Genomic DNA, 25,761 nt, shown 5'->3' on the forward strand with positions numbered 1-25,761 from the left:
CCTGCCTCTGCCTCCCGAGTGCTGGGATTAAAGGCGTGTGCCACCACCGCCAGGCTTTTAAAGACTTTTTAAATATAATTTTTAATATAATAGTATTGATATGGCTTCAATGCATAGATTTGGTGGGGAGACATAATTCAGTCTGCCACTGGATTGTTAAATTACATTATGCAACTGTTAGTGACATTTCAGTTTAAGATGACTACGGACAGGCTCCAAAGCTACGCAGAGAAACTATCTCAAGAGAAAAAAAAGGTTTAAGTGTGGCAGCATAGATCTATAATCTCATTATGGGGAAGATGGAAGACAAGTGGGTTCATGCAGCTCACTAACTAGTTAGCCTAGCTGAGTCTGAGCTCCAGATTCAATTAGAGACCATCTCAAAAAATAAGGTGAGGGCCTAGGGTAGTGGTGCATGCCTTTAGTTTCAGCACTCAGGAGGGATAGGTAGGACTACATAGTCAGCTAGAGCTACATAGTGAGACCCTGTCTCAAATACATACATATATACATACATGAATATATACATACATACCTATTGAACAGACAAATAAATAAGGTGTAGAGTGAATAAGAAAGGCACCCTCTGGCATCCAATGACATCCCATACTTTTTTTTCATAAAATCACACATTTTATAATTTCCTTTTATTTTCTCTCTCCAATTTTAGTCTGTGCAGAAACCTATAACCCTGATGAAGAAGAGGAAGATAGTGATCCAAGGGTAAGAACTAAAAGTATTCATTTAGAATTGCATTTCCTGCTGATTCTCTTCTACTACATACCTCAGATTAATCACTGATAGTGAAAATAAATGTGAATTAAAATCTCAGTGAAAGGTTACATACTCTCTTGTGCAGCCCTAACTTTTACTGTTTGCATGCCTATAAGTGTAGACTGTAAAGCTAAGTAGGCAGCCATAGGTGGTGTAGAGAAAGGTTAAGGAGGATGGCAAAAGGATGCCTGTGCCATGAAAATGGAAAGGTTACTGAAGGTGCAATGGTCAAGCAGGGGAGAGGGAAAAAAGCAGAATCAGAACAGAGGAAGGAAGATAAAGAACAAAAGCAAATTTTGTATGAAAAATATTGAAGAGAAACTTGATGTTTTGTGACTGATAAAAATAAATTTTAGCCAGGTGCACATTTTTAATCCCAGCACTTTAGAGACAAGAGGCAGGCAGTTCTCTGTGAGTTGAGAACAACCTGGTCTACAGAACAAGTTCCAAGACAGCCCGGGCTACACAGAGAAACCATGCCTTGTAAAACCAAAATAAATGAATCAGTGAAGGAATGGTGAATAAATGAATAAATGAAAATAAAATTTAAAACCATCTACGGGATGCCATTTTTTTATACACTAGATTGAAACTAGCCCTGGTTGAGAGTTTGGTGAGGAGAACCTGACTAACTTTGCAGAAGCCTTAGACATAGTCAGCTTAGAATTAGTCAGATTCTGCAGGTTCTGGGCAGAATTCTCCCATATGGAGATCATATATTGTTGTAACAGCGAAAACTGGAAAGAACCTAAAATGACTCTGATAAAGAATTATCACCTAGGGCTAAATGGTGTTACATGCAAAGTAAGAGAGTCTGGAGGATAGGATTCATTCCATAGCATATATGTTTAAATGAGGTACTTTTTAATTTTATATTAATTTTGTAAAATAAAAATAATTAATACAATTGCTTATGTCTCTGCAGAGACTTAACACCTGAAAGAATATACTCTAGATTGTAAATGTTGTTGGGATAGGATCCTAGTTGACTATGTTTATTGTTTGTTTTTTTCGAGACAGAGTTTCTCTGTGTAGCTCTAGCTCTCCTGGTACTCTGTATACCAGGCTGGCTGCCTGCCTTTGCCTCCATCATAAATCATAACAGCATTGTTCATTTGGAGTCATCCTTAACTCTTTTTGCTTTTTTTATCACTTCATCTAATTTTTCAATAAATTTAGTTCTATTCCCTTCAAAATCTATCCAAACTTCTCTACTTCTTGATGTTATTTCATCTTCGGCAGAGTGACTGTGCCTAACCTACTGCTATTACAGCCAGCAACTGCAATTCCACAGTTACCAGCCTGCTTCTCTGGCTGAAGCCTGGCAGGAGTTCTTTTCCTACAAGCCTTGGCTTTGCCACTGCCACTAAAGGTAGTTTTAACTAAATCTGTATTTTCTATCTATAAATAAAATTTGGGATTCAAAGGCCAGCATAAAAACCTGCTAGCTCAGAAAGGTTGAGTAACACCTCGCTAACCTTTTCTCCTTGTTGGTGGCTCCCCAAAAGCCCTCTCTACTACTTCCTGTGTGTCTTTTTATCTCTTTCAGATGCCTATCTGATGCCCTCTGATGATTATTTTCTGTCACCTAGTTCCTAAGTGAGCCTCTTGACCCAAGGTTAATTTTATTTAATCAAAGCAAATGCAAACTTGGAGTTCACAGTGTGATCAAATATCCCTCAACATTTTGGTACCTTCATGATTACCTCCTGGTCCAAACTATAGTGTAAGCTTCCCAGCTTCCTCTAGTCCTAGCTGTAATCCCAATCCTAACCCTAATTTAACAGCCTTGTGATCTTTCAAATATTAAATCTCTTCCTGAATTGATAGCCTCAACCCACCCCCAAGTTGTTAGAGAAAGTTCCATTTATTCTATGATGTATGTGTACCGCGCTCTCTGAGTTTGGACATCCCTCCCTCAACTGGCCTGTTGTGATCTTTCCCTGTCTGCATCAGTCTCATCTCTCTTTGTCACCTGTCACGTCTGCTATTCATTCTCCCACCAGAAGATGCCCTGCTCTTTCCAGTCATCTCACCTCTTGTCCTCTCGGGTTGTACTGCGGGAGATCTTAACATAGTTGGCACTTCCTCGGGAGGGCCTCACCTAGCCAGACGTAAACATACTCTCATACTTATCTCCCTTGCTTACTTCTGGTCCTTAGTCTTGTTGGACTCCAACATATTTTGTGTGTTTATAGAATGTAAAGGCATACAGTTTTATCTATATGTTCACTGTTGTCTTCAGAGTGGAGAGTGCCTGGAATCGAGTAGATGTACAATATGTATTGAAGGAAGACTTTAGATTCCCTGCTGTCCAGATGAGATAGACAGCTGATGATTGCCAGCTGCACAGACAGCCAGTGGCTCTAGCAGTGCTCCAGAGCACTGCCTCCCCAAAGCAGCACACTGCTTGCTGGTTTTGTGGAGTTAGACTTGCTTAAACACACACAAAATGTTTTGCTTTTTTTTTATCCCCCCCCCCACTTTTTAGGAAAAAGAGATACATTAATTTTTAAATGGGTGATTTTCAAATAGACAAAATAATTATCTTGGCTTTATTTCAATTGACAGGTGGTTCATCCCAAAACTGATGAGCAGAGATGCAGGCTTCAGGAAGCTTGCAAAGATATTCTTCTTTTCAAAAACCTTGACCAGGTAACATTGATTTGAAAAAAAAAATTGTTATGTTATTTTAACTTTTTCTCTATTTGGCATTTAAGCAGTTTTTAGCATGTTAGCCACAGTTGAATTAGTCTTGTATCTTCAGATTTATTGATTTAAAAAAAATCACTTTTATTCTGTTGATCAGTATAATGAAGCTATGGTTTTGTTTTAAGACAGTCTTGCCAGCCAGTGATGAACGTATTATACATAATATTATATGTAGTGCATGTATTATATTAGTATCATTGTTTAGATCTTTTGAGACAGGGCCTCTCTACATAGCCCTTACTATCCAAATCACTATGTAGTCTTGCTGGCCTCGAACTCACAGAGGTCTGCTTGCCTCTGCCTCCCCAGAGCTAGGATTAAAGGCGAGCGTCTGGTGAAATGCCTATTTTTACACACTTACTGCCAGGAAGATGACTTAGTAGCTGTACAAATATGAGGACTTGAATTTGGATCCCCAGCGCCCAGATAAAAAAACCCAACATGGTTCCATACATTTATAACTGGAGCACAGTGGGAGTGGAAACCTGCAGATTCTCTGAGTTCACTGGCCTACTAGTCTAGCCAATCAGTAAGCTCTGGGCTCAGCAAGAGACCCTGACCCAAAAAGTAAAGTAAGAAACAACTGAGGGAATATACTCAGTGTCAGCCTCTGGTCTCCACATGTATGCACACACATTCCCAAGTACAAATGTATATAATTTTTTAAATTTCAACTTTATAATAAAGTCAAAAGAATAGTACTATGAACACCTATACCTTTAAAACTGTGTGTGATGTATGCATACAATATACGCACATGTATATCAGGTATGTGTGCCCTTGTGAGACCAGAGAGGATGTTTGGTGTCCTGCTATCACAGCCGCACTCCCTTCCGTCTCTAAGGAGCCTGACACTAAGCCTCGGAAAATTCTCCTGTCTTTACCTTTCACCCTCACCTTTGCTGGGGTGACAGCCATATCCAGATTTTTTATGTATGTCCTAGGGATTTGAACTCAAACCATGTTTGCACACTTAAGCACGCTCACCCGCTGAGCCAACTCCTCAGCCCCCGTATGCCTTTGAACTGCACTGGCTAGTTAACGTGTTCCATTGTTTATACTCTCCTCACATGTAAGTTTGTATACAGAGAGAGGAGACAGGAGGATTTTTGTTCTGAGCTGTTTATCCATAAGACTTTATGACTTTCCATCACAGGATTTTTGGAATGTATTTTCTAAGAATAAAAAATATTTTAATTGTACATTTTTAATTTGCTTTGTGGGTTTTTGATTTCATTTGGCCTAGGCTGGCCTCAGATTCCCTGTGTAACTGAGAATGATCTCAAGGACTGGGATTACAGGCATATGTCACCACTCCCAGCCTAAAGATTAATACTCTTTTCAGTGATACTGGGGATTGAACTCATGGCCTGGAGCATGTTAGGCAAGCTCTCTACAACTAAACTATATACCCAGCTCTTTTTTCTGTTTCCTAGTCGAGACTCATATTGTGATTTGATTGTGATTATGTCATTTTATTCCCCCTAGTTTTGTTTCCTTTAGGGTAGAATGTCCCCTTTCCTGACACCTCATCACAGTTTCTGGAGGATGCAGGTTACAAGAGGACCTGCTTAGAACAGGCCTAAGATGTCCCTTAGTTTGGATTATTCATGAACATTTGAATGTATTGCCCATATTTTTTCTTTTTATGAATATTTTTTTCTTGGCAGCATTTAATTAGAAAATTCCAGGGTATGTTGGTCCACGTTTTACATGAGCATGGATGGCACACAGTAGCAAGCATTCTATTTAGTCTGTCAGTTTGTATGGTATCCAACACCCATGGGACTTCAGGGCTGAAGATGGCTTTTGGCATTTAATTTTAGAAAGCATAGTCACTCTGACAGAAATTACATGGAATTTCCAAAAAATAAAGTTATTCCACTCTATAACTGTTTCTTTGTTTTATTTGATTATCTGTTTTTTTGTTTGTTTGTTTGTTTTACACTTCTGGTCCTGAGAATTGAACTTAGAACCTAACTAAGCTGTTCTGTATGTGTAGGTGTATGTCGCGGAGGTGCGTGTGCGTGAATGGAGAGGCCAGAGGTCAGCCTTTGGTGTCGTTCTTTACATGCTGTGTATTTTTTGTTTTTTCCTTTTTTGGTTTTCTGAGACAAGGTTTCTCTATATAATAGTCCTGGCTGTCCTAGAACTCTCTCTATAGGCCAGGCTGGCCTCAAACTCACAGAGAGACGCCTACCTCTGCCTCCTGAGTGCTGGGATTAAAGGATTAAAGTCATGTGTGACCACTTCCCAGAGCTGCGTATTTGTTTGTTTGTTTGTTTGTTTGTTGTTTTTGGAATCAAATTCAGGCTTACTGAGCATCTTTCCAGTGTGTCATTCCCTGCCTTCCCCCCTTTTTTGGACACTTGAAGTCCTGTAGGCCAGACTGCCAAGAATGATCTTGAACTTCTGGTCTCTCTGGGTTTTTTGCTTTTAAGACATGTTTCTCTGTGTAGCAATCCTGGCTGTCCTGGAACTCGCTCTGTAGACCAGGCTGGCCTTGAACTCACAGAGATCTGCAGGTGCACCACCATCATTAAGGCATGCACCACCATCACCCAGTGGATCTCTCTGCTTTTAACCTCAATGTAAAACTGATATTTTTTTGTGTTCCCTGCCCCAGTATTAATCTTTCTATCTAACAGGGGGACTCGAATTGAAAGCTGAGACCAGTATTTGGTCAGAATTTAGTAGGTTTTTTTTTCCTTTTTTTTTTTTTTTTTTTAGATTTATTTTTTATGTTTACTGTGTTCTGCTGGCAAATATGCCTACATGCCAGAAAACGACATTGTATTTCATTGTAGATGGTTGTGAGCCACTATGTGGTTGCTGGGAATTGAACTCAGAACCTCTGGAAGAGCAACCAGTGCTCTTAACCTGAGCCATCTCTCCAGTCCCTGTTGTTTCCTTTTTATTATATTTATTCATATATTTGCTTTCTGGTTATGACATACAGTGTTGGTAAGTATGTATTTACATGTGTTATACATAAGTGAAACTTTATATTACCTGCCCATTAGGTACTACTTCTTAAGTAACATTATGTGGTAAAAGTTCTCCTCAGATTTGCCTCCTTTAGTCATAAAAATTGAGGTAGAAATTAAACCCTTTTTAGAGGTTAGTGCTGTGCTGGCTTACTCAGATGATAACCTCCAAGGCTGTCTGCTCTGTAGATTTGATAATATTACTAATGTCCACATCTCTAGGAAAAGTGACAGCCATGGTCTTATAGACAGTATATTGGAGTTATCTAGATAGTGACAATGTGGGTGAGACTCGGGGAATTGACACCGTGATTTAGATTATCAGTTTTTGTTGGAAACCTTTTATTTTTATGATAATGATTATTCTATATTAATTATGAAAATTAATGGGTTTCATTCACTGATATTTCCATATATGTAAATGTTTCTTCCAACTTTCTATCCCTCTTCCTTCTATTCAGCCTTTCCTTTCCATGGTCCTTCACTGTCAGGTTATTTTTTCTGTTGTTCAGTTTTCACATGTAAGAGACAACATGACCACCTGTTCTTCTGTGTCCGTCTGCCTCCATTTAACATGATGCTGTTTCCATCCATTTCCTACAAACAACATGATTTCATTTTTCTTTACTTATCTCATTGTGTAGCTACCTTATTTTCTTCTTCCTCTCACATATTTGTGGGCATATAGGCTGATTTCATCTTTTGGCTCTTATGAATAATAACAAGAATGAATATGTATTTTTTTGTGTGCTGACTTCATTTCCTTTTGATGACTACACAATAGTGGAATAGCTGGATCATATGCATTTGTATTTTTAGTCTTCCGAGGAGCCTAGCCACAGTTTTCCATAAAGGCTCTACTAATTTACATTCCCACCACCAGTATCCACGGCTTCCTTTCCTTTCCATCCCCACCAGCATTTGTTAATTGTTTTTATAATGCCCATTTATAGTTGCATAAAATCTCACTATAGTTTTGGTTTGCATTTCCCTGATGACTCAGGTGATAATACTGAGGCTCCCCCATCTCTTTGCTTTTTAGAAGAGATCCCATACAAATATCTTAGCTTGGCCTTGAATTCTGCCTAGGATAATCTTGAACTTTTGATCCTTCTGTTTCAATCTCCCCAGTGCTGAAATTAAAAGTTTTATTTTTTATTTCAGCACTGGGAATCAAACCCAGGGCTTCTTGAATGCTAGGCAAACACTCTATCAACTAAACCATATCCCTGGTCCTGTGTACTTTTTTTTTCTTCCTATTTTTGAGACAGGGTCTTTCTATTACTTAACTCTGGTTGACTCTCCTGGAGTTTACAGAGACCTACCTGCCTCTGCCTCACAAGTGCTGGGATTAAAGGTATGTTACACTTTCCTGGCCTTCTACTTCTTTTACTAAATGTCTCTTCAAATCATTTGCCTATTTTTTTAAACATGATTTTGGGCTTCTAAGAGGTTTTGCTTGTTTGTTTAATTTTTCTTTTTTGACATGATGGGAATTGAGCCTAGGGTCTTGCACATGCTAGGCAAGTGATCTATGACTGAGCTTCACCTTCAGCCCTGGTGTTTGATGCTTTTTTATTTTTTTTGTTTAATCCTTTATATATTTTGGATATTGATTCTCTGTCAAATGAGTTAGAATGCTTTTTCAAGAGAATACTACCTCAAAAGAATTGACAAACCAGTTTTAAGAAACTGACAGGATTATTAAAATTCCAAGATCGCTGGTGTGGTGGCTCATGCCTTTAATCCCAGAACTGAGGAGGCAGAAATAGGAAAAGTTCAAGGCCAACTTGGTCTACAGAGCAAGTTCCAGGACAGCCAAAGGTACAGAGAGAAACCACCTTGAAAAAAAAAATTCCAAGCCCACCTGGGTTATATAGTAAGACCCTGTCAAAAAAACAGAGAAGGGGCTTGACACTTGTGCCATCTGTTAAAGGGGGTCCAAAGCCAAATAGTGCAAAACACTCATTTCTGAGAGCTCTTAGGTTCCTGTTTAAATGGTGGTGGTGATCAAATGTATATAGGCATACAAATTGGAATAAATACAACTTTGTGGGATGTTTGTTTCTGTTTGGGGCGGGGGCTGGGGATAAGGGCATGGGCATGACCAGCTGACCATCGTGTTTTCTCAGAAATGTAAAAGCCATCTGTTCTCTTTGTGTGTACCTTAGGAGCAGCTTTCTCAAGTTCTCGATGCCATGTTTGAAAGGATAGTCAAAACTGACGAGCATGTCATTGACCAAGGAGATGATGGAGACAACTTTTATGTCATAGAACGGTAGGGAAGTTTTGGGATTATTCGGCCTCACTTCCTTGGATTCTTAATTCAGTACAAAAGCCTATATTATGCTGAGCCCAAAGATGTCTAGCGTCAGGTAAACAAGCTTCCCAAAACCTTTCAGGGATCATAGCTGCCTCTGTGTACTGTAGTCCTGAGTAAAACCCTATTTGGGGAGATGCCACTTATAGTCGAAAATCTTCTTTTTCGTTAGATAAAGAATGACATGATGTGTTTTGTAAACATGTCATTTGCCCGTGTTCAGTTTAATTGATCCCTGCAGAGTATCTGTGACTGTGTATTGTCTTAGTGTGACTCTTTGGTTTTCAGCTTACTGTGAAAAGTGAATGTACTCCCCTTACCTCCATGCTTTCTGACTCTGCACCAAGTCTAAGCTGTGCTGGGTTTACTTCCCTGACTTACTGCATCTTAGTCTCTTGAGTTGATAGTATTGCCCTGAGGAAGAGTAGGGGTTCCTTCTGACTCTTCCTCAGTCCTAAAGGAAGGAGTTCAAGGTAATAAAGCATTATCATACGTCCATTATCTTCTGTTATTCTTAATGTTAAAAATTTTTTTTATTAAACTGAGCAGTGGTGGTGCACACCTTTAATCCCAGCACTCGGAAGGAAGAGGCAGGCAGATCTCTGTGAGTTCAAGGACTGGTCTGTATAGTAAGTTCTAGGATAGCCAGAGCTAGGGAGAGTATGAAGATTTACTTTTACTTATGTGTATGCATACTTAAATAAATAAATTTGTGTGCATGTGTAAAAAATTAAGGTTATTATTTTTATTTATGTGTGATGGGGCAGGGGAAGTAGGGGTAGTAGGGGTTGTACATTTGAGTACAGTGCCAACAGAGGCCAGAAGAGGACATCAGATAGATCCCTTGGAGCTGGAGTTAAAATGATTGTTGTGAGCTGCCTGATGCGGTTGTTGGAATCTGAACTTGGATCCTGTGGAAGAGCAGTATGTGTTTTTAACCATGGATCCAGCTCTCCAACCCCCCCCCCTTTTTTTTGAGCCATCTCTTCAGACCCAGAATAACTGTTTTTGTGACTTTGACTGTTATTAGGATTGTCTGTGGGTGACTCTGCACATCTTTTCAGTATCTTTATCTGTTTTGGAGTGATTGCATGGGGACTTACTTGTGCATATGTGTTCATGTGTGTTTGTGATTTCACATATGTCATTGTGGCTGCCTCAGTGTTTGGGGGTAAGAGGACATGCTCGGGTGCTGTTCTGTTTGGAACAGGCTCTCATGGACCTGGAGCTCCAGGACTAGTGTAAGACAGACGGCCATCAAGCTCAGGGATCTTCCTGTCCCTGCATACCTGGTGCTGATTAGAAGTGCAGGCCTCCACAACTGATATTTGTTTGTTTGTTTGTTTGTTTGTTTGTTGAGACATGGTTTCTTTGTGTAGTCCTGGTTGTCCAAAACACGATTTATAGACCAGGATAGCTTTGAACTCACAGAGATCCATGTGCCTTTGCCTCCTGAACGCTGGGATTAAAGGCGTGCTCTACCACCACCCAGTATGCAAGCCCTTTGCCAGCTAAGCCATCACCCCAACCCTCAAAGGTTCTCTGAGTGACTTGTTAATGTGATGTTAGTTGTTTTACAGAAATTCTGAAAAGTTGGTTTGCTTCTGTGATCCATTGAGCATGTCTATTTCTCTAAATGTTAGTCAATTCTGAGTACTTTTCTTGAGTTATAGTAGGTAGAACTTTGTGTGATTATTTTAATCAGTTCTATCCTTGTTTCCAGCAAACCATGAAAGAAAAACTTTACAGTCAATACTATCCACAGAATACTTGGTAAAAATTAAACATCTTTTTGTAATAAACTGTTTATCAGACAAGATATAGTGGCTTATCAGGAAGCTAAGGCCACAGGTCAGGACTTGAAGGCCAGCCTGGGTTAGACTGAAAGACTGATATTAGGAAGGGTTCCTGTGCAGAATTTCCAGAAAATTCTGTGACAAAAGCTCTGGCCAGTGTAATAGGCAAAAGTAAAGTAAGTACGTATAGAGGAAAAGAAGTGAAATTCTCTGCAGGAAAAATCCACAGGAGTGCTACAAAACAATTACTGAACTGAGTTAATTTATCACAGTTATAAAATACAAAGTCAAATGCAGGGCTGGAGACATAGCTCAACAGTTAATAGTACTGACTGCTCCTCCAGCATTGGGTATTGAACCGTGTAGCTGAGGATGATCTTAAATTTCTGATCCTCCTGAGTGCTGTAATTACAGACGTGCAGCTATGCCTGGTTTATCTAGATCTAGGATCAAACTCAGGGCCTCTTACATGCTAGGCAAAATCTCTATCAAGTGAGCTATGTCCCAGCTCTGCTCCCCTATGTTTTATATGTAGCAGTCAGTTCTTAAACTTATCAGAAGTAATTAATTATTTTTTGTCATTCTTCTAGGGGAACCTATGACATTTTAGTAACAAAAGATAATCAAACACGTTCTGTTGGTCAGTATGACAACCGTGGCAGTTTTGGAGAACTAGCTCTGATGTACAATACCCCGAGAGCTGCTACCATTGTCGCCACCTCAGAAGGCTCCCTTTGGGGATTGGTGAGTGAGAGAAATGCATGGTGTAGTGTTGCCTGTCTTTCATAGCTAGTTATCTGAAAAGTATGCTCTAAAAGGTCTCATGTACATGTATCTTTCCATTTTCCTCAGTGACTTAACAGCAAATCCTTTAAGTTACAGAAATGTGAGTGGTCTGTAACCTAGTAGTGACAGGGCTCTTGCTACATTTTTCCTTGTTTTTATAAGCAATTAGACATAGATAACTCTATGTATTTAAGTAGTTCAAGAGGGCTTACAGAAGAGAGTTCCTATCACTAATGTACCTGTGCACACAAAAGAGGAGGAGGAGCAGTAGTATAGGGATGGTGGTGTCAACAGCAGTCACTTTGTGTTCTGTCATTTCTTCTGTGCCTATGTCCAGTGCTTCCTTCTTCAGGAATGCTAATGACCATAGGGAAATGGATTTTTGCATTAAGCAAAACACTACTATGGTTCTTGTATCATATTATCTACTATCTGCCTTATTTCATTTCTTTTTATATTAAGTTACATGTTCATAATTTGTAACTCTTCAAAAATATCTTAATACAAATTCCATATTTCACTTTTGTTGGTGGTTTTTTGTTTTGTTTTGTTTTTCAAGACAGTTTTTCTCTCTTTAGCCCTGATTATCCTGGAACTCACTCTCTAGAGGAGACTGGTCTCAAACTCAGAGGTCTGCCTGCCTCTGCTTCCTGAGTGCTGGGATTAGAAGTGTGTGCACCTGGCCTCCATAGTTCACATTTCACTTTTAAAATAAGGGTATCTGTAATAGTTTCTACTTGCCTTATAAGAATTAATTCATGTCATATAATTATCATAGAATTAACCAAAATTTTTAAAATTTGATAAAAACATATATATATAGTTTTAAAAAATAAGTGAATCCTGCCAGGCATGTTAGTGCATGCCTTTAATCCCAGCAAAGGCCCAGGGATCTTCAAGGTCAGAGTGAATTCCAGGCCATTAAGGCTTCAAAGTGAGACTCTGTCTCAAAACAAACAAAAAGAGTGATCCCAAACAGCAAAAACATAAGGAAATTGATTCCGCAATACACACCATAAAGATCTAAAAAATAAAGACAGAACTATCTTTAGTGCAGAAAAGTGATGCATTGTTAATGGGGAGAACCCAAAGTGCTGAAGAAAAAAAAATCCTGTCAGCCAGCATTGTATACTTCCTGAAAAGATCCTTCAAGAATTCAGATATTCTCATATGATGGAGATTGACCCTAAAGAAATGGCCAAAACTGATTCAGAAAGGAAGCAATAAAAGGAAATTTAGAGATTCTTAAACCCAAAAGAACACAGTAAGTGTAGTAAACATAGTGACCTGCCTTACTTCAGATTTGTAAATTGTGTAACATAGTTTAAGCAACAGTTTGTAGAGATGGTTGTTATACAAGAAGTATTTGAGACAATTATATTTTATAAAGGGAGAAAGGCCAGATCAAAGTAAAACTTCGATACCGGTTGTAATTTATTTAAAAACCACTGCAAAGGGAAATCACACCATGCAACAGGGCTCATACAGAAAGTTTTTCGGAAGAGGAGAGAGAAGGAACAAAGGGGGCAGAGTGACTGAAGAGAAAGTGGGAAGTGGGGAGAGAGAGAGACAAGAGGTGGGCAAAGCCCACCTTTTAAAAGGGATGAGGACACTTTTAAAAGGGAATGTAACGAATATGCACAGGAGGTACTCTTAGTGGCTGCAGCTGAGCACACATCTGTTGGACCCTAGAGTCCAAACACCGAGGAGGAGTCGCCCCAGAGATCACCTCTCACACCACAGCTGATGTAAAAGCATGAGGATTTTATTAATTCTGTCATGACAGGGTCTTCCAGCATTAGAGGCCAGAAAGACCCTGAATAGCTGGTATAGGCTACTTTTAAAGGAAAAGGCTACAGAAGCAAAGGGAGGTGTCTGGGGGTTGTCCTTTGACTATTATGATTGGCTTATTCAAAAGGGCTACTATCAATAATTGGCTGGAAAGCGGTTGCCAGATCAGATGAGGTAAGAGGTCACTTTGACCCTGTTTCCCAGGGACTGTGTCAAAACATACGTGTGTGGGTAATTGTTCAGGAACTGAGTCAACATCACAAAGACTCAGGGAAATGGAAAGTTCCCAACATTTCAGTAGCTCTTAGGTCCTTGGTTCCCAGGGCGGGAGGGGCAAGCATTACTGCTGAGACTGAGAGAGCTCAGAATTTGTCAGAAATTGGCTTCAGAATTGTCTTAAAGTTCTACAGCATCCTGTCAGAACCCCAAAGGCAGGCAGCGCAGGTGCCTGAATACTAACATTTCTCCCTTTTGCTTATCATAAAAAGGTGAGGAGTTAGAAGGGGGTAGCAGGTGAGGAGGGATGAGGACACTGTATTCTCCTGGCTGCTTCCTGCTGACATGGGGGGAGGGGGATGTCGATCACCTTTGGGGGACCTGAGAAAGGTGGAGTACTGGCCACATACTGGAGTATCTGGCTGTTTCACTTCACCGTCCAGGCTCTGCGGAACCATCCAGTGCCACTTGGACCTGGCAAAATGCTGTTTGTCGTGGATCCAAGTCAACTCCATGGAGCACACAAGAACTTTGAGTTTACAAAAGAGACAAGTTTTAGACACATTAGAAAGCAACCAAAGACAATTTTTTTTTTTCATTTAAACACTGCTCGGCCCATTTCTATCTAGCCTCTTCTAGGCTAATTCTTGCACCTGGACTAGCCCATTTCTAATTATCTGTGTAACCCAGGAGGTGGCTTACCAGGGAGATTCTAGCCTACATCCATCCTGGGTCGCCAAAGACAATTTTATTTGTTTTTGTTTTTTTTAAATATTTACTTATTTATTATGCATACAATATTCTGTCTGTGTGCAGGCCTGAAGAGGGCACCAGACCTCATTACAGATGGTTGTCAGCCACCATGTGGTTGCTGGGAATTGAACTCAGGACCTTTGGAAGAGCAGGCAATGCTCTTAACCGCTGAGCTATCTCTCCAGCCCGCCAAAGACAATTTTAAATCCTTATCTTGTGGCTGTGATGCTGTCATGGTAGAATACAGTGTTTAGTGCTCTACCAGAGCTAGAGTAATACCTATCAAACTAGGAAAGTATTGCCAATACACTGGTGTGAATTACATATGTATAATGTAAGCCTAGAGCAACAACCTCTGCTAAGATCTGTAGTTGAATGGAATGGGTTATGTTCCTTAGTCCCAGCTACTCAGGAAACTAAAGCATGAGAATTACTGAAGCCCAGTGTAGTAGGAATTGCGGGCTGCGTTCCCAGCTACCCGCATGGTTAGCTTTACCCAAAATAATTACATGGAAACTGTATTCTTTTAAACATTGCCTGGCCCATTACTTCCAGCCTCTTATTGGCTAGCTCTTACATATTGATCTAACCCATTTTTAATATTTTGTGTAGCACCACGAGCTGGCTTACCAGGAAAGATCTTAACCTGCGTCTGGAGTGGGAGAATCATGGCGACTGTCTGACTCGGCTTTTTTTCTCCCAGCATTTTGTTCTGTCTATTCCGCCTACCTAATTTTCTGTCCTATTAAAGGGCCAAGGCAGTCTCTCTATTTAACCAATAAAATTAACACAAAACAGAAGACTCTCCCCATCAGCCCAGGATTTCAGTTTCAAACTAGGCGACATAATGAGACTCCATCTCAAAAAAAGAAAAAAAATCTGTAGTAATGTACTCAAATCTCAAATTTTATAAATCAAAGCCAGGTGGTGGTAGTGCACACCTTTAATCCCAGCACTCGAGAGGCAGTGGTGGGTGAATCTCTGTGAGTTTGAGGCCAGCCTGGACTATAAAAACTAGTTCCTGGACAGGCTCCAAAGCAACACAGAGAAACCCTTTCTTTCTTTCTTTTTTTTTTTTTTTTTTTTTTTTTTTCGAGACAGGGTTTCTCTGTGGTTTTGGAGCCTGTCCTGGAACTAGCTCTGTAGACCAGGCTGGTCTCGAACTCACAGAGATCCGCCTGCCTCTGCCTCCCGAGTGCTGGGATTAAAGGTGTGTGCCACCACCGCCCGGCGAGAAACCCTTTCTTGAAAAAACAAAAACAAAACAAAAAAACAAAAATAATAATAGTAAACACAACCTTTGATTATTTTTAAAGATCAAGAATGGGCTATAGAAATGACTCATTGATTAAGAGCCTTGGCTGCTCTTCAAAAGGACCCAGATTTAATTCCTAGTATTTTTACTTATAGAAAATAAAATAAAAAGAACAAAAAGTTAGCAAATATGCCAATTTTAAAAAGGCTATCAACTGGATTTAAGAAATGATACAGCTAGGCGTGGTAGCACACACCTTTAATCCCAGCATTTGGGAGGCAGAGGCAGGTGGATCTTTGAGTTCCAGGACTGTTGTAGGAGGTTGCTTGTTCGTTTCCCAGCTACCCAGACTCCCAAAATAATCACACAGAAACTATATTATTTGCAATACTGTTTGACCAATAGCTTAAGCATATCACTAGCTAGGTCTTACATTTAGAATTAACCCATCTCCATTATTTTATATTTTACTATGATGTTTGTGGCCTACCGGCAAGGTTCCCACTGGCAGCTCACTACTTTCCCCTCTGGTGGCCTTCTTCTTCCTAGCATCAGTTTAGTTTTCTCCACCTACCTCTGTTCTGCCCTGCATAGGCCTAAGACGGTTTCTTTATTAACCAATGTTTTTCACAGCATACAGAGGGGAGGCCCACATCACAGGACAGCCAGGGCTACACAAAGAAACGCTGTGTCACAAATCTAATTGGTCTTAATAATAAGAACCCAGTGTCAGATTAGGGGGTGAAAGCTGGAAGATCAGAGAAGCAGTGCAGCCAGCCACTAATTCTTACCTCTATGAAATCCTCAGACCGAATGGGGTATCCTGTCTCTACAAGTCCTCAGACTGAATCCTGAGCTCCTGTCTCCTCATACCTTACATTCCTCTCTCTGCCCAGCCATATCATTTCCCATCTTCACCTCCCTAGTGCTGAGATTAAAGATGTGAGCCACCACCACTTGGCTCTGTTTCTCTTTTACATTGTAGCCAGGGTGGCCTTGAATTCACAGAGATCCATCTGCCTCTGTCTCCCAAGTGCTGGAGTTAGAGGTGTGTGCCACCACTGCCTGGCCTCTATGGTTAACCACACTCTGATCTTCAGGCAAGTTTTATTTGTTAAGGCACAAACAAAATAGCACATTTCCTCCTTTTTGTCTAAAATTAATAAAGATAACTAATGTAAGGAAAACTATATACAATAAGTATAATACAATATATACAAGCAATAAGTATATCAACAATGTCTAGTCCATTTTCATTTGACAAACTCAGAGAAAATACTCCATTATCTGTCCTGTCTTGGTGTATCCAAAGTCTTGTACCTAATTCACTTACTCACTTTTTTACTTTTTTTTTTTCAAGGTAGGGTTTTTCTGTGTAACTCTGTCTGTCCTGGAATTCACTCTGTAGACCAGGCTGGCCTCAAACTTACAGAGCTCCGCCTGCCTCTGCCTCCCAAGTGCTGGGATTAAAGGCGTGCACCACCACTGCCACCTAATTCACTTTCTTTTTTTTTTTTTTTAAATATTTATTTATTTATTTACTATGCACACAACACTCTGTCCGTATGTGTGTCCGCAGGCCAGAAGAGGGCACCAGACTTCATCCCAGATGGTTGTGAGCCACCACGTGGCCGCCGGGAATTGAACTCAGGACCTTTGGAAGAGCAGGCAATGCTCCCAACCACTGAGCCATCCCTCCAGCCCCCCCTAATTCACTTTCTGTCCTAACTTGCGTTACCAAAACTATCTTTTATATACCTTGTATACTTTAAGTCTCTTTTATGAATTTCTTTTCTGAATCTGGTAACAAGGAAAAAATATAACTATAAAGTCTTTAACTCCCTCAGAGACCTGAGAAGGAAAATAATATTACCTGAGTAAGCAGGAAGTGCAAGCAAGAAACTTCCAAAAAATGTGAGAAATGACAAAAACAGCTGGCTGCCTAGACAGTCACCCAGAGTTCCTCTGTAATGTTGGGGCATTCTTCTTCGATCCTCAGGCCTAGCATATCTGACAGACTTTTCTATGAAGCAGGATTTTTTGAAGGACTGACTCACCTTGTCTTGGCAGGCTTTGACAGTCACTCTCTTTTGTGCCCTGCTTGTCCAGTTTGGACAGCATAGTGTCAGCAGTCAAGGCAAGAGCACTTTCTTGCCCAGTGGCTTAGTTTGCCACAAAGAAAGTAAACACCATGTGGAGTTTCTTCAGTGCTCATTATCCTCTTCAAGTAGATTAGTGCTGCTAGGAGCAGATATGTCTCATTGTCATAAAAAAGAACCTATGGTATTAAAACATCTTAAATGCCATATTCTGCAAATATCTGAAGTTTTTGAAGACTACCTGTCTACTTAAAATATGTTTAATCTTGAAAACATACCTAACATGACTACAAGTTTGATTATAACAGGTGACTAACTACTGACCTGCATTTCCTTATTATCCTAAATAGTTGGTAATAATTACTTTCAAGGGCTGAAAATTTTCTTAGGGGTTTTTATGTTGTTCATAACCACAAGAACAGGCCTTGCACAGCCTAAAATGAGAGCTCTGGGAAGTATAAAAGCATACAGAGGATCGAGGATCGGATTGGGCCCAGTTGGTGGAATAAAGAAAGCCTTGGGTTCAGTCCCTAGCACTGCATAAAACCAGGCATGGTGCATCTGGGGAGAGGGCGCAGTGGTTAAGCACCCACGTTCAATTCCCAGTACCCACATGACAGCTCACAACTGTCTGTAACTCCAACTCCAAGAGTTTTGACACCTTCACATAAATAGACATGCAGGCAAAACACCAATGCACATAAAATAAGAAATAATTATTTTTTAAAAATCAAACCAACAAACAAAATAATAGGCAATTGTAGCGTGTTCTCGTGGTTACATGGAGTTCAAGAGCAGCCTGGCTTACAAATAAACAAATTAATTAGTGGTACTGAAACCTCAAGACAAATCACTGAAGAAAATCTGTATTCTTATTACTAGAAATATTGTTTACTTTTATATTTGCAATTATTTGGTCACATTATATATTTTAACATATTTTTAACAACATCCAAACATATAGAAGGGAACTTCATAGTTATCATTTTTCTCAGCCTTTTTTATTTTTTTATTTTTATTTTATTTTATTTTATTTTTTTGTTTGTTTTTTCGAGACAGGGTTTCTCTGTGGCTTTGGAGCCTGTCCTGGAACTAGCTCTGTAGACCAGGCTGGTCTCGAACTCACAGAGATCCGCCTGCCTCTGCCTCCCAAGTGCTGGGATTAAAGGCGTGCGCCACCACCGCCCGGCCTATTTTATTTTTTTTGAGATAGGATTTCATCATGTGGTCCTGGCTGATCTCAAACTCATAGAGGTCTGTCTGCTTCTGACTTTCAAGTGCTGGGATTAAAGGCGTGTACCGCCATACCTAACAGCAGTTTCTCAGTCTTAATTACCCTCTTTCTACAATATTCTTGACCTAGATTAGACCAGAAAATATATAGAAATTGAATTCTAGTGTAATGGCATAATAATCCAAAGTGTGAAAGTAACCTTTTACATGAGAAATTCCTTACCTTAGAATTCAGAAATGAGTGCCAGATGATGCAACCCATGAAAGCAGTAAGATTGCATACTCCTGTCAAGCAAGCAGATAGTGAAGAAAATGGAGACCAACTTTTAACTAAATGCCAGCAGGAGAGCTGTAAAATAGTATACTGTAGTTTAGAGCAGTAAAGGATAAGGAGCCCACCATCACCCCTTACTGGGAGTGCAAGTGACTTCTCTGGTTAGGTAAATGAGTCTCAGCTCACAGAGGTCTAAGGGAGTGTGCCACTACCATCTAGCTTCATCATTTTTTCACTTACCCAGTTTCCATCTTGAATACTTTTCATTAATTTAACTCTTATCCCTCCCTCATGTCCCCAGCAAGTTTATTTTTTTCCTGCAATATTATCTTCCATTGCTTTTTCCTGCTGTAATTACTCTTTTTCCACCTAGAAATTCTTGGAAATTCCTGCTTGGAAAGACTTAAAATTTAGTCAGGCAGTAGTGGCACATACCTTTATTCCCAGCACTCAGGAGGCGAGGCAGGCAGATCTCTGAGTTTGAGGACAGCGTGGTCTACAGAGTGAGTTCCCGAATAGTCAGGGATACACAGAGAAACACTGTCTTAGGGGGGAAAAAGGCTTAAAATATTTTTTGGACAGCACTAGAGATTGATCAGAGAACATCCTGAATTCTAGACAAGTGTGCTATCACTGAGCCACATTTCAAAACCATTTTCTTGTGAGACAGAACTAAGTTAATCAAATGGACCTAGTACTTTTCAATCTTCTGTCTTGCCTTTCTGAGTGGCTGAGATCATAGACTTGTACTGCCATGCCCAGGAATCGATCCTGGAAATGACTGTAGCATTTGCCTTCTGTACTTTGACTTAGTTCATATATCAATTGCAAAAATTCTTATGTGTTTTATGCTTTGTTTTTGTTTGAAATAGGGTCTCACTATCATCCAGGCTGGCCCATGTAGTCCAGAGTGGTCTTGAGTTTATGGTTTTCCTGCCTCAACCCCCTAAGTATTGATTATAGCATGGCCCTGTATATTTTGTGTTGTTTCCTCATTACAGTTGCAAACCCCTGGAGGGCAAGAACAGCCTGATTGTTTGCCCTTACTTCCTGCCTTTTCTGAAGGTGTCTGAGCACTGAGTATTTAGTGGGAGTTTTGTTCATGTTCTATTTATGGCCCATAGATGGCACTCATTGAACACGGCAAGCTACCGTTTAGGAGGTTTCTGCCCTAGCATGGGTTAGAGTTTTTCTCTTCCAGCATCATTAAACTCTGTTGGTACACTGACTTCATAGGGCTTTGGTGGCCGCAGTGGTTCAGTTATCTAAACCATAGATATTCTCTTACACGGGCATGTACTAGAATTTTCATATTTTTTTTTCTTGTAGGACCGGGTGACTTTTAGAAGAATCATAGTGAAAAACAATGCAAAAAAGAGGAAGATGTTTGAATCATTTATTGAGTCTGTGCCACTCTTTAAATCACTAGAGGTAAAGTTTGAATAAGAGTCTGTTTAGATGGTTTAGGAAGAGCTGTTCAAACTGTTCCTAGGTTTTCAAGTATACTGTTTTAACCTAGTTCTGTAGCAATGACATTCAATCGGGGGTTTCCCCTAAACCATATGTTTTGTAGATGTCAGAACGAATGAAGATTGTGGATGTGATCGGAGAAAAGATCTATAAGGATGGAGAGCGAATAATCACTCAGGTGAGTTGGAGTCTGGACTCCCAAAAGGAACAATGTATCACAGAGTATAGTAGTGCACACCTGCAATGCCAGCACTTAAGAGGCCAGGGCAGGAAGTTCACAAGTTCAGGCCAGCCTGGGCCACATTGTATTATTCTGACTCCAATAGGGGTGATGGTCTACCCTTAATCCCAGCATTCAGGAAAGACAGACAGGCAGGGCTCTGTGAGTTTGAGGCCAGTCTGGTCTATATAGAAAGTTCCAAAGTTCCAGGTTAAAAAGGGAAAGAAAGAAAAAGGAAGAAAAGAAAACAAACCAAAATTTAATGTCCTCCACTGTTGGAAGCTGTGTCGTCCCTCCTACAAAGACCTCTAAAGTTCCTTTGTGTCTGTCTCCTGCTGTCTCTTTTCCCTTGAAGGACTAAATTCACTGCTAAGCAAATCTTCTGCCACTGCACCCTCAGCCCTTTTTATGTTTGTGTTTCGAGACAGTATTATCACGTTGTCCTAACCTCGGAAGCCTCCTGAGTCACTGATTGCAGTCACATGCCACCAGGCTCAGACCTTCATTCATTTTGGGGTTGTCTTCTATTGGATGTTATTTGCTATTGACCCTAAGTAAGCTTTATTATCTCTATTAGAATCCAGAGAAAACTGGAGGCTTATGCTCTCTGTTGTCTCTGCTGGCACAAAAGCAACCTGTTGATGATATGACACCAGAATCCTTAGCATTCAGTGATAATCAGATCTATGAGATGTCTTGATATCCTTTGTATCTTTTTCATAAGTTGTTTTTGGATAATGCAAGGTAATATACAGTGAACTGAACCATTATAATTAAAGAAAGACTGCAAAGTAGGGGTAGTGGTGTATGCCTAGAATCTGAACACTTGGGAAGTGGAGGCAGGTGGGTTAGGAGTTCAGGGCCACTCTCAGCTATATAGCAATCTCTTTTTTTGTTTTTGTTTTTTGAGATAGGGTTTCCCTGTATAGCATCCCTGGCTGTCCTTGAACTCCCAGACACCTGCCTACCTCTGCCTCCCAAGTGCTGGGATTAAAGGTACATACCACCACTTTACCAAAATGTCTTTATATTATGTGATAATTTTCTCTTATCTCCCGTGTTTCTATTTTAATTACATATAAATAGTTTAGGGCCTTTTCCAGATACAAACTTCCCTGCCGGTGCCTCTGACAAGAACACTGGGAAGGCATCTGGTTGAGTTGAGTTGGGCACTTTGTTTGCCCTTGAACACAGCTGGGTTGAGGAGGATGGTTTCAGATCACTGTAACTCCAGGTCTATAGAACTGGCCCCACCAGAACTTTGAGAAGTGGGCAGACTGAAGATGAAAGAGGAGGAGAAAGCCCCACTAGACGAGACAGAGCACTGACAAAAGTCTGATGTTCGTTTTAGGTTACATCTCTGAATGGCTTTGCTTTCCAGGTTCCCTTATATAATTTAAGGTTAGGATAAATGAGACCGAAATAATAAGCACTCTGATAATACATATGAGAAAAGGGAGAGTATAGAAAAGGAAGGAATTAAACCATGTCATTTCCTAAAGAAGTTTCATTTGAGCCCGGCCTGAAGAATTAGTGCAACTTTGTTTTTTTTTTCTTTTGTTTGTTCGGGTTTTTGTTTTGTTTTGTTTTTTCGAGACAGAGTTTCTCTGTGGCTTTGGAGCCTGTCTTGTAGACCAGGCTGGCCTCAAACTCACAGAGATTACCTGCCTCTGCCTCCCGAGTGCTGGGATTAAAGGCATGCGCCGCCACTGCCTGGCCTGCAACTTTGTTTTTACAAGTTTATTTAAAACTCAATTTTTGCTTTGAATACACAAAATGCAAACTACATGAAATGTTTGTTTATTTTGTTTGTAAAGTAAAACTTTGCTTACATTTATATTACATACTTATTAAGGCAAGGAACTATATATATTAAAAAAGCATTTCTTGGGGGCTGGAGAGATGGCTCAGTGGTTAAGAGCACCAGCTGCTCTTCCAGAGGTCATGAGTTCAATTCCCAGCAACCACATGGTGGCTCATAACCATCTGTAATGAGATCTGGTGCCCTCTTCTAGTGTGTGGGCATACATGGAGGCAGAATGTTGTATACACAATAAATCAATCAATCAATCAATCAATAAATAAATAAATAAAAGCATTTGTTGTGCTTGAAGCATAGCATAAACTTTTCTCCACATTGTTGCACATCTGCACCACAGTATATGACATGCTGTCTGCATAAAAATACTCGCCAGAGCCAGGCGGCAGTGCACACCTTTAATCCCAGAGCCAGAGGCAGGTGGGTGTCTGAATTCGAGGCCAGCCTGGTCTACAAAGTGAGTTCCAGGACAGCCAGGGCTGCACAGAGGAAACCCTGCCTCAAAAAGAAAAAAAAACAAAAACAAAAAAATGCTAGCCAGTGAGAGTGGGTATGATGGCCCATCCCTAAGAGCTTATCTCTCTCATCTCACGTTATTGGTCATATTGTATCTGAAATTACAGTAGAATTGACAAAATTCTGTCAGTTCTCTTGCTTATCTCTGATCAAATTGCTGACAGAAACAACTTTCTGAAGAGAGGGAAGGAAAGTTGATTCTGGCTCACAGTTTCAGGGGATCTCAGTTCATCATGGCAGAAGGAACTAGTCGGTGTGTGGTAGCTGGCCCCTCACACTAATGACAGTAATCAAGGAACAAATGGGGAGAAGGGCTAGGCTGTAACTCTCACAGGCCCACTCCTAGTGATGAGGGTAGGCCCCACATTCCAAAGGATGGGTAACTTCCCAAAAACGTGTCACCAGTTGGGAGCCAAGTGTTCAAACCTGTGAGCCTTTGGGAGACATTTACATCCAAACCATAATTTTTGACAAGGGCCTTGCTCTGTAACCTAAGTTGTCCTCAAACTCAGAACAATTCTTCTGCCTCAGCTGTCTGAGTGCTGTGATTATAGGCATGAGCCATAATCACAGATTAACTCAGACAAGTCATCCTCAACTGTGTGGTCCCAGTTGAGGTTTGAAGTCTTGTCTAATACACACCAAGATGAGTGTGTGGTAGTGCACGGGGAGAAAGAGGAAGGAGAGTTGAAAGTTTGAGACTAGCTAATGATCTGTATAACCAGACTGGTCTCCAAACAACCAACCTACATAGCACATGATTGCTACTGGGTCATCTGTGATTTGTTCCAGACCTTAATTGTGAGGGAGGAGAAAGTGAAAGAAGCCTGAAGCTCTTCTCCCTTATCTGCTTGCCTGAGTCTTGCTTCTTCAGCTTTCACTCAGATTCCACCATTCATGCTGAAGCTGTGTTATATGCAGTAGCCGGTCCCTCTACCGGCATTTGAGAGCCTGTGGTCCTGCTCTGTTCTTTTCCTGTAGCACTGCCATCCTCCAACACAGCTGTATAATTTACTGGTTATCATATTTCTTGGTTTGTTAGTTTTAGCCATGCCCCTGGGACAATGTCTGCACACAGTGAGAACATAGTACATTATTTGTTGAATTACCTGGCTTATTTAGCCCAGGTAGTTTAATAGTAAGCCAAGCAAAGGGAAAGCCTAAAGCTTACAAAGATGGTGTCAAAGCACCTACTGAATCAAGGCAGAGCTGTCCACATAGATCCATGCTATTCTCTCTGTGTTTATGGGGGAAGGGGGTGGACAACCTCAAGTCTCATTCCTAATGCACAATCTACTTTAAAGAAAAAAATAACAACCACAAATAGTACCAAGGTCTCCCTGAATGTGGTGACACATGTCTTTAATTCCAACTCAGAAGGCAGAGGCAGGCAGATCTCTGAATTCGAGGCCAGCTTGGACTCTACAAAGCAAGTTTCAGGATATCCAGGGCTACACAGGGAAACCTGTCTCAAAACCAAAACCAAAACCAAACCAAAACAAAACAAGGCCTCTGACTGGCCTGTAACTTGCTGAATAGGCTGGCTGGCTGGCTGGCAAGCCCCAGGGATCTGCCTGTGTCTGCCTCACCAACACTGGCTTTAGTGTGTGCATCACCACTTCTGGCTCCTCCTACCTCCGACATAGGTTCTGAGGATTGAACTCAGGTCCTTGTACCTGACTTGTAATGCTCAATGCTTGAGCTTCCTCCTCAGTCTCTTCTTGAGGATTGTGTTTATTGATCAAGATTATTCCTAGACCTCTGTCTTAGTCTATGCTCTATTGTTGTAAAGAGACAGCATGACCATGGCAACTCTTATAAAGGAAAACATTTAATTGGGGTGGCTCGCTTATGATTCAGAGGTTCAATCAATTATCTTCAAGGCAGAGAGCGTGGTGATACACAGGCAGACATGGTGCTGGTGAAGTAGCTGAGAGTCCTACATCTTATAGGCAACAGGAAGTGGTCTATAACACTGAGCAAAGCTTAAGCAAAAGAGACCTCAGTAGTCTCAATAGTGTCACTCCCTATGAGCTTATGAGGGCCAGTTCCATTCAGACTACCACAACCTCACACTCCAGGAGTTACTTGACACGTTTGCAGTATTGTTTGCTGGTCCCTGCAAAGGGTTTCAGCACAGCAACATAGCCAGTCAGAACATCAATGATGTGTAGTTGGTAACCTGGTCACATTCCTGGAGGTAAATATAAAGACTAAGAGGTGGGACATGTGTCAGTCATAATTGGGTTAATGTCTTAGTCATCAGGATCCTCTAATTTACTATGAATTTATTAGCCATCGATCTGCTTGTTGAGGTCAGACAGTGCTCACAGTCACCACTGCTGTTTGTGACTCTGACATAAGTTCTTCTTTTTCAGGGTGACAAGGCTGACAGCTTTTATATTATAGAGTCCGGGGAAGTGAGCATCTTGATTAAAAGCAAGGTGAGTACGGGTGGTGCTGTGCCAGGTGTCCCCACAGTAAGTGTTCACTTTATACAATATGGCCTGTGCTTTAGAGTCTAAAGCCATCATTGTGCTACCCGGGGTGACTACCAGGAATAAATAAGAAAAATATAAAAACCCTAATGAGTATAGGAACATTATATAATAGGTATATAGGAGGTGGGATGTGAAGAAAGCATCCTTGTTTTTAGGATGTTGCTAGAGAAAGTCTTCATCATATTCCTATTATGGTATTTGAGGATAGAAAGATGTTGATAATTGATGGCCTATAAGTG

General features: G+C 40.6%; 1 protein-coding gene across 1 annotated transcript in view; it reads left to right on the forward strand.

The window, feature by feature from the left end:
• The window catches only part of Prkar2a (protein kinase cAMP-dependent type II regulatory subunit alpha), a 66,921-nt gene that overhangs the window by 32,013 nt on the left and 9,147 nt on the right, over positions 1-25,761 (forward strand). Inside the window, exons 3-9 of the mRNA XM_005347936.2 lie at positions 671-723; positions 3,346-3,429; positions 8,645-8,751; positions 11,180-11,333; positions 20,326-20,427; positions 20,570-20,644; positions 25,400-25,465. Coding sequence (XP_005347993.1) covers positions 671-723; positions 3,346-3,429; positions 8,645-8,751; positions 11,180-11,333; positions 20,326-20,427; positions 20,570-20,644; positions 25,400-25,465 — 641 coding nt within the window. The remainder of the gene's footprint in view (positions 1-670; positions 724-3,345; positions 3,430-8,644; positions 8,752-11,179; positions 11,334-20,325; positions 20,428-20,569; positions 20,645-25,399; positions 25,466-25,761) is intronic.

Source organism: Microtus ochrogaster, chromosome 5 (assembly GCF_000317375.1).
Source record: "Microtus ochrogaster isolate Prairie Vole_2 chromosome 5, MicOch1.0, whole genome shotgun sequence".
NCBI classification, from domain to species: Eukaryota; Metazoa; Chordata; class Mammalia; order Rodentia; family Cricetidae; genus Microtus; species Microtus ochrogaster.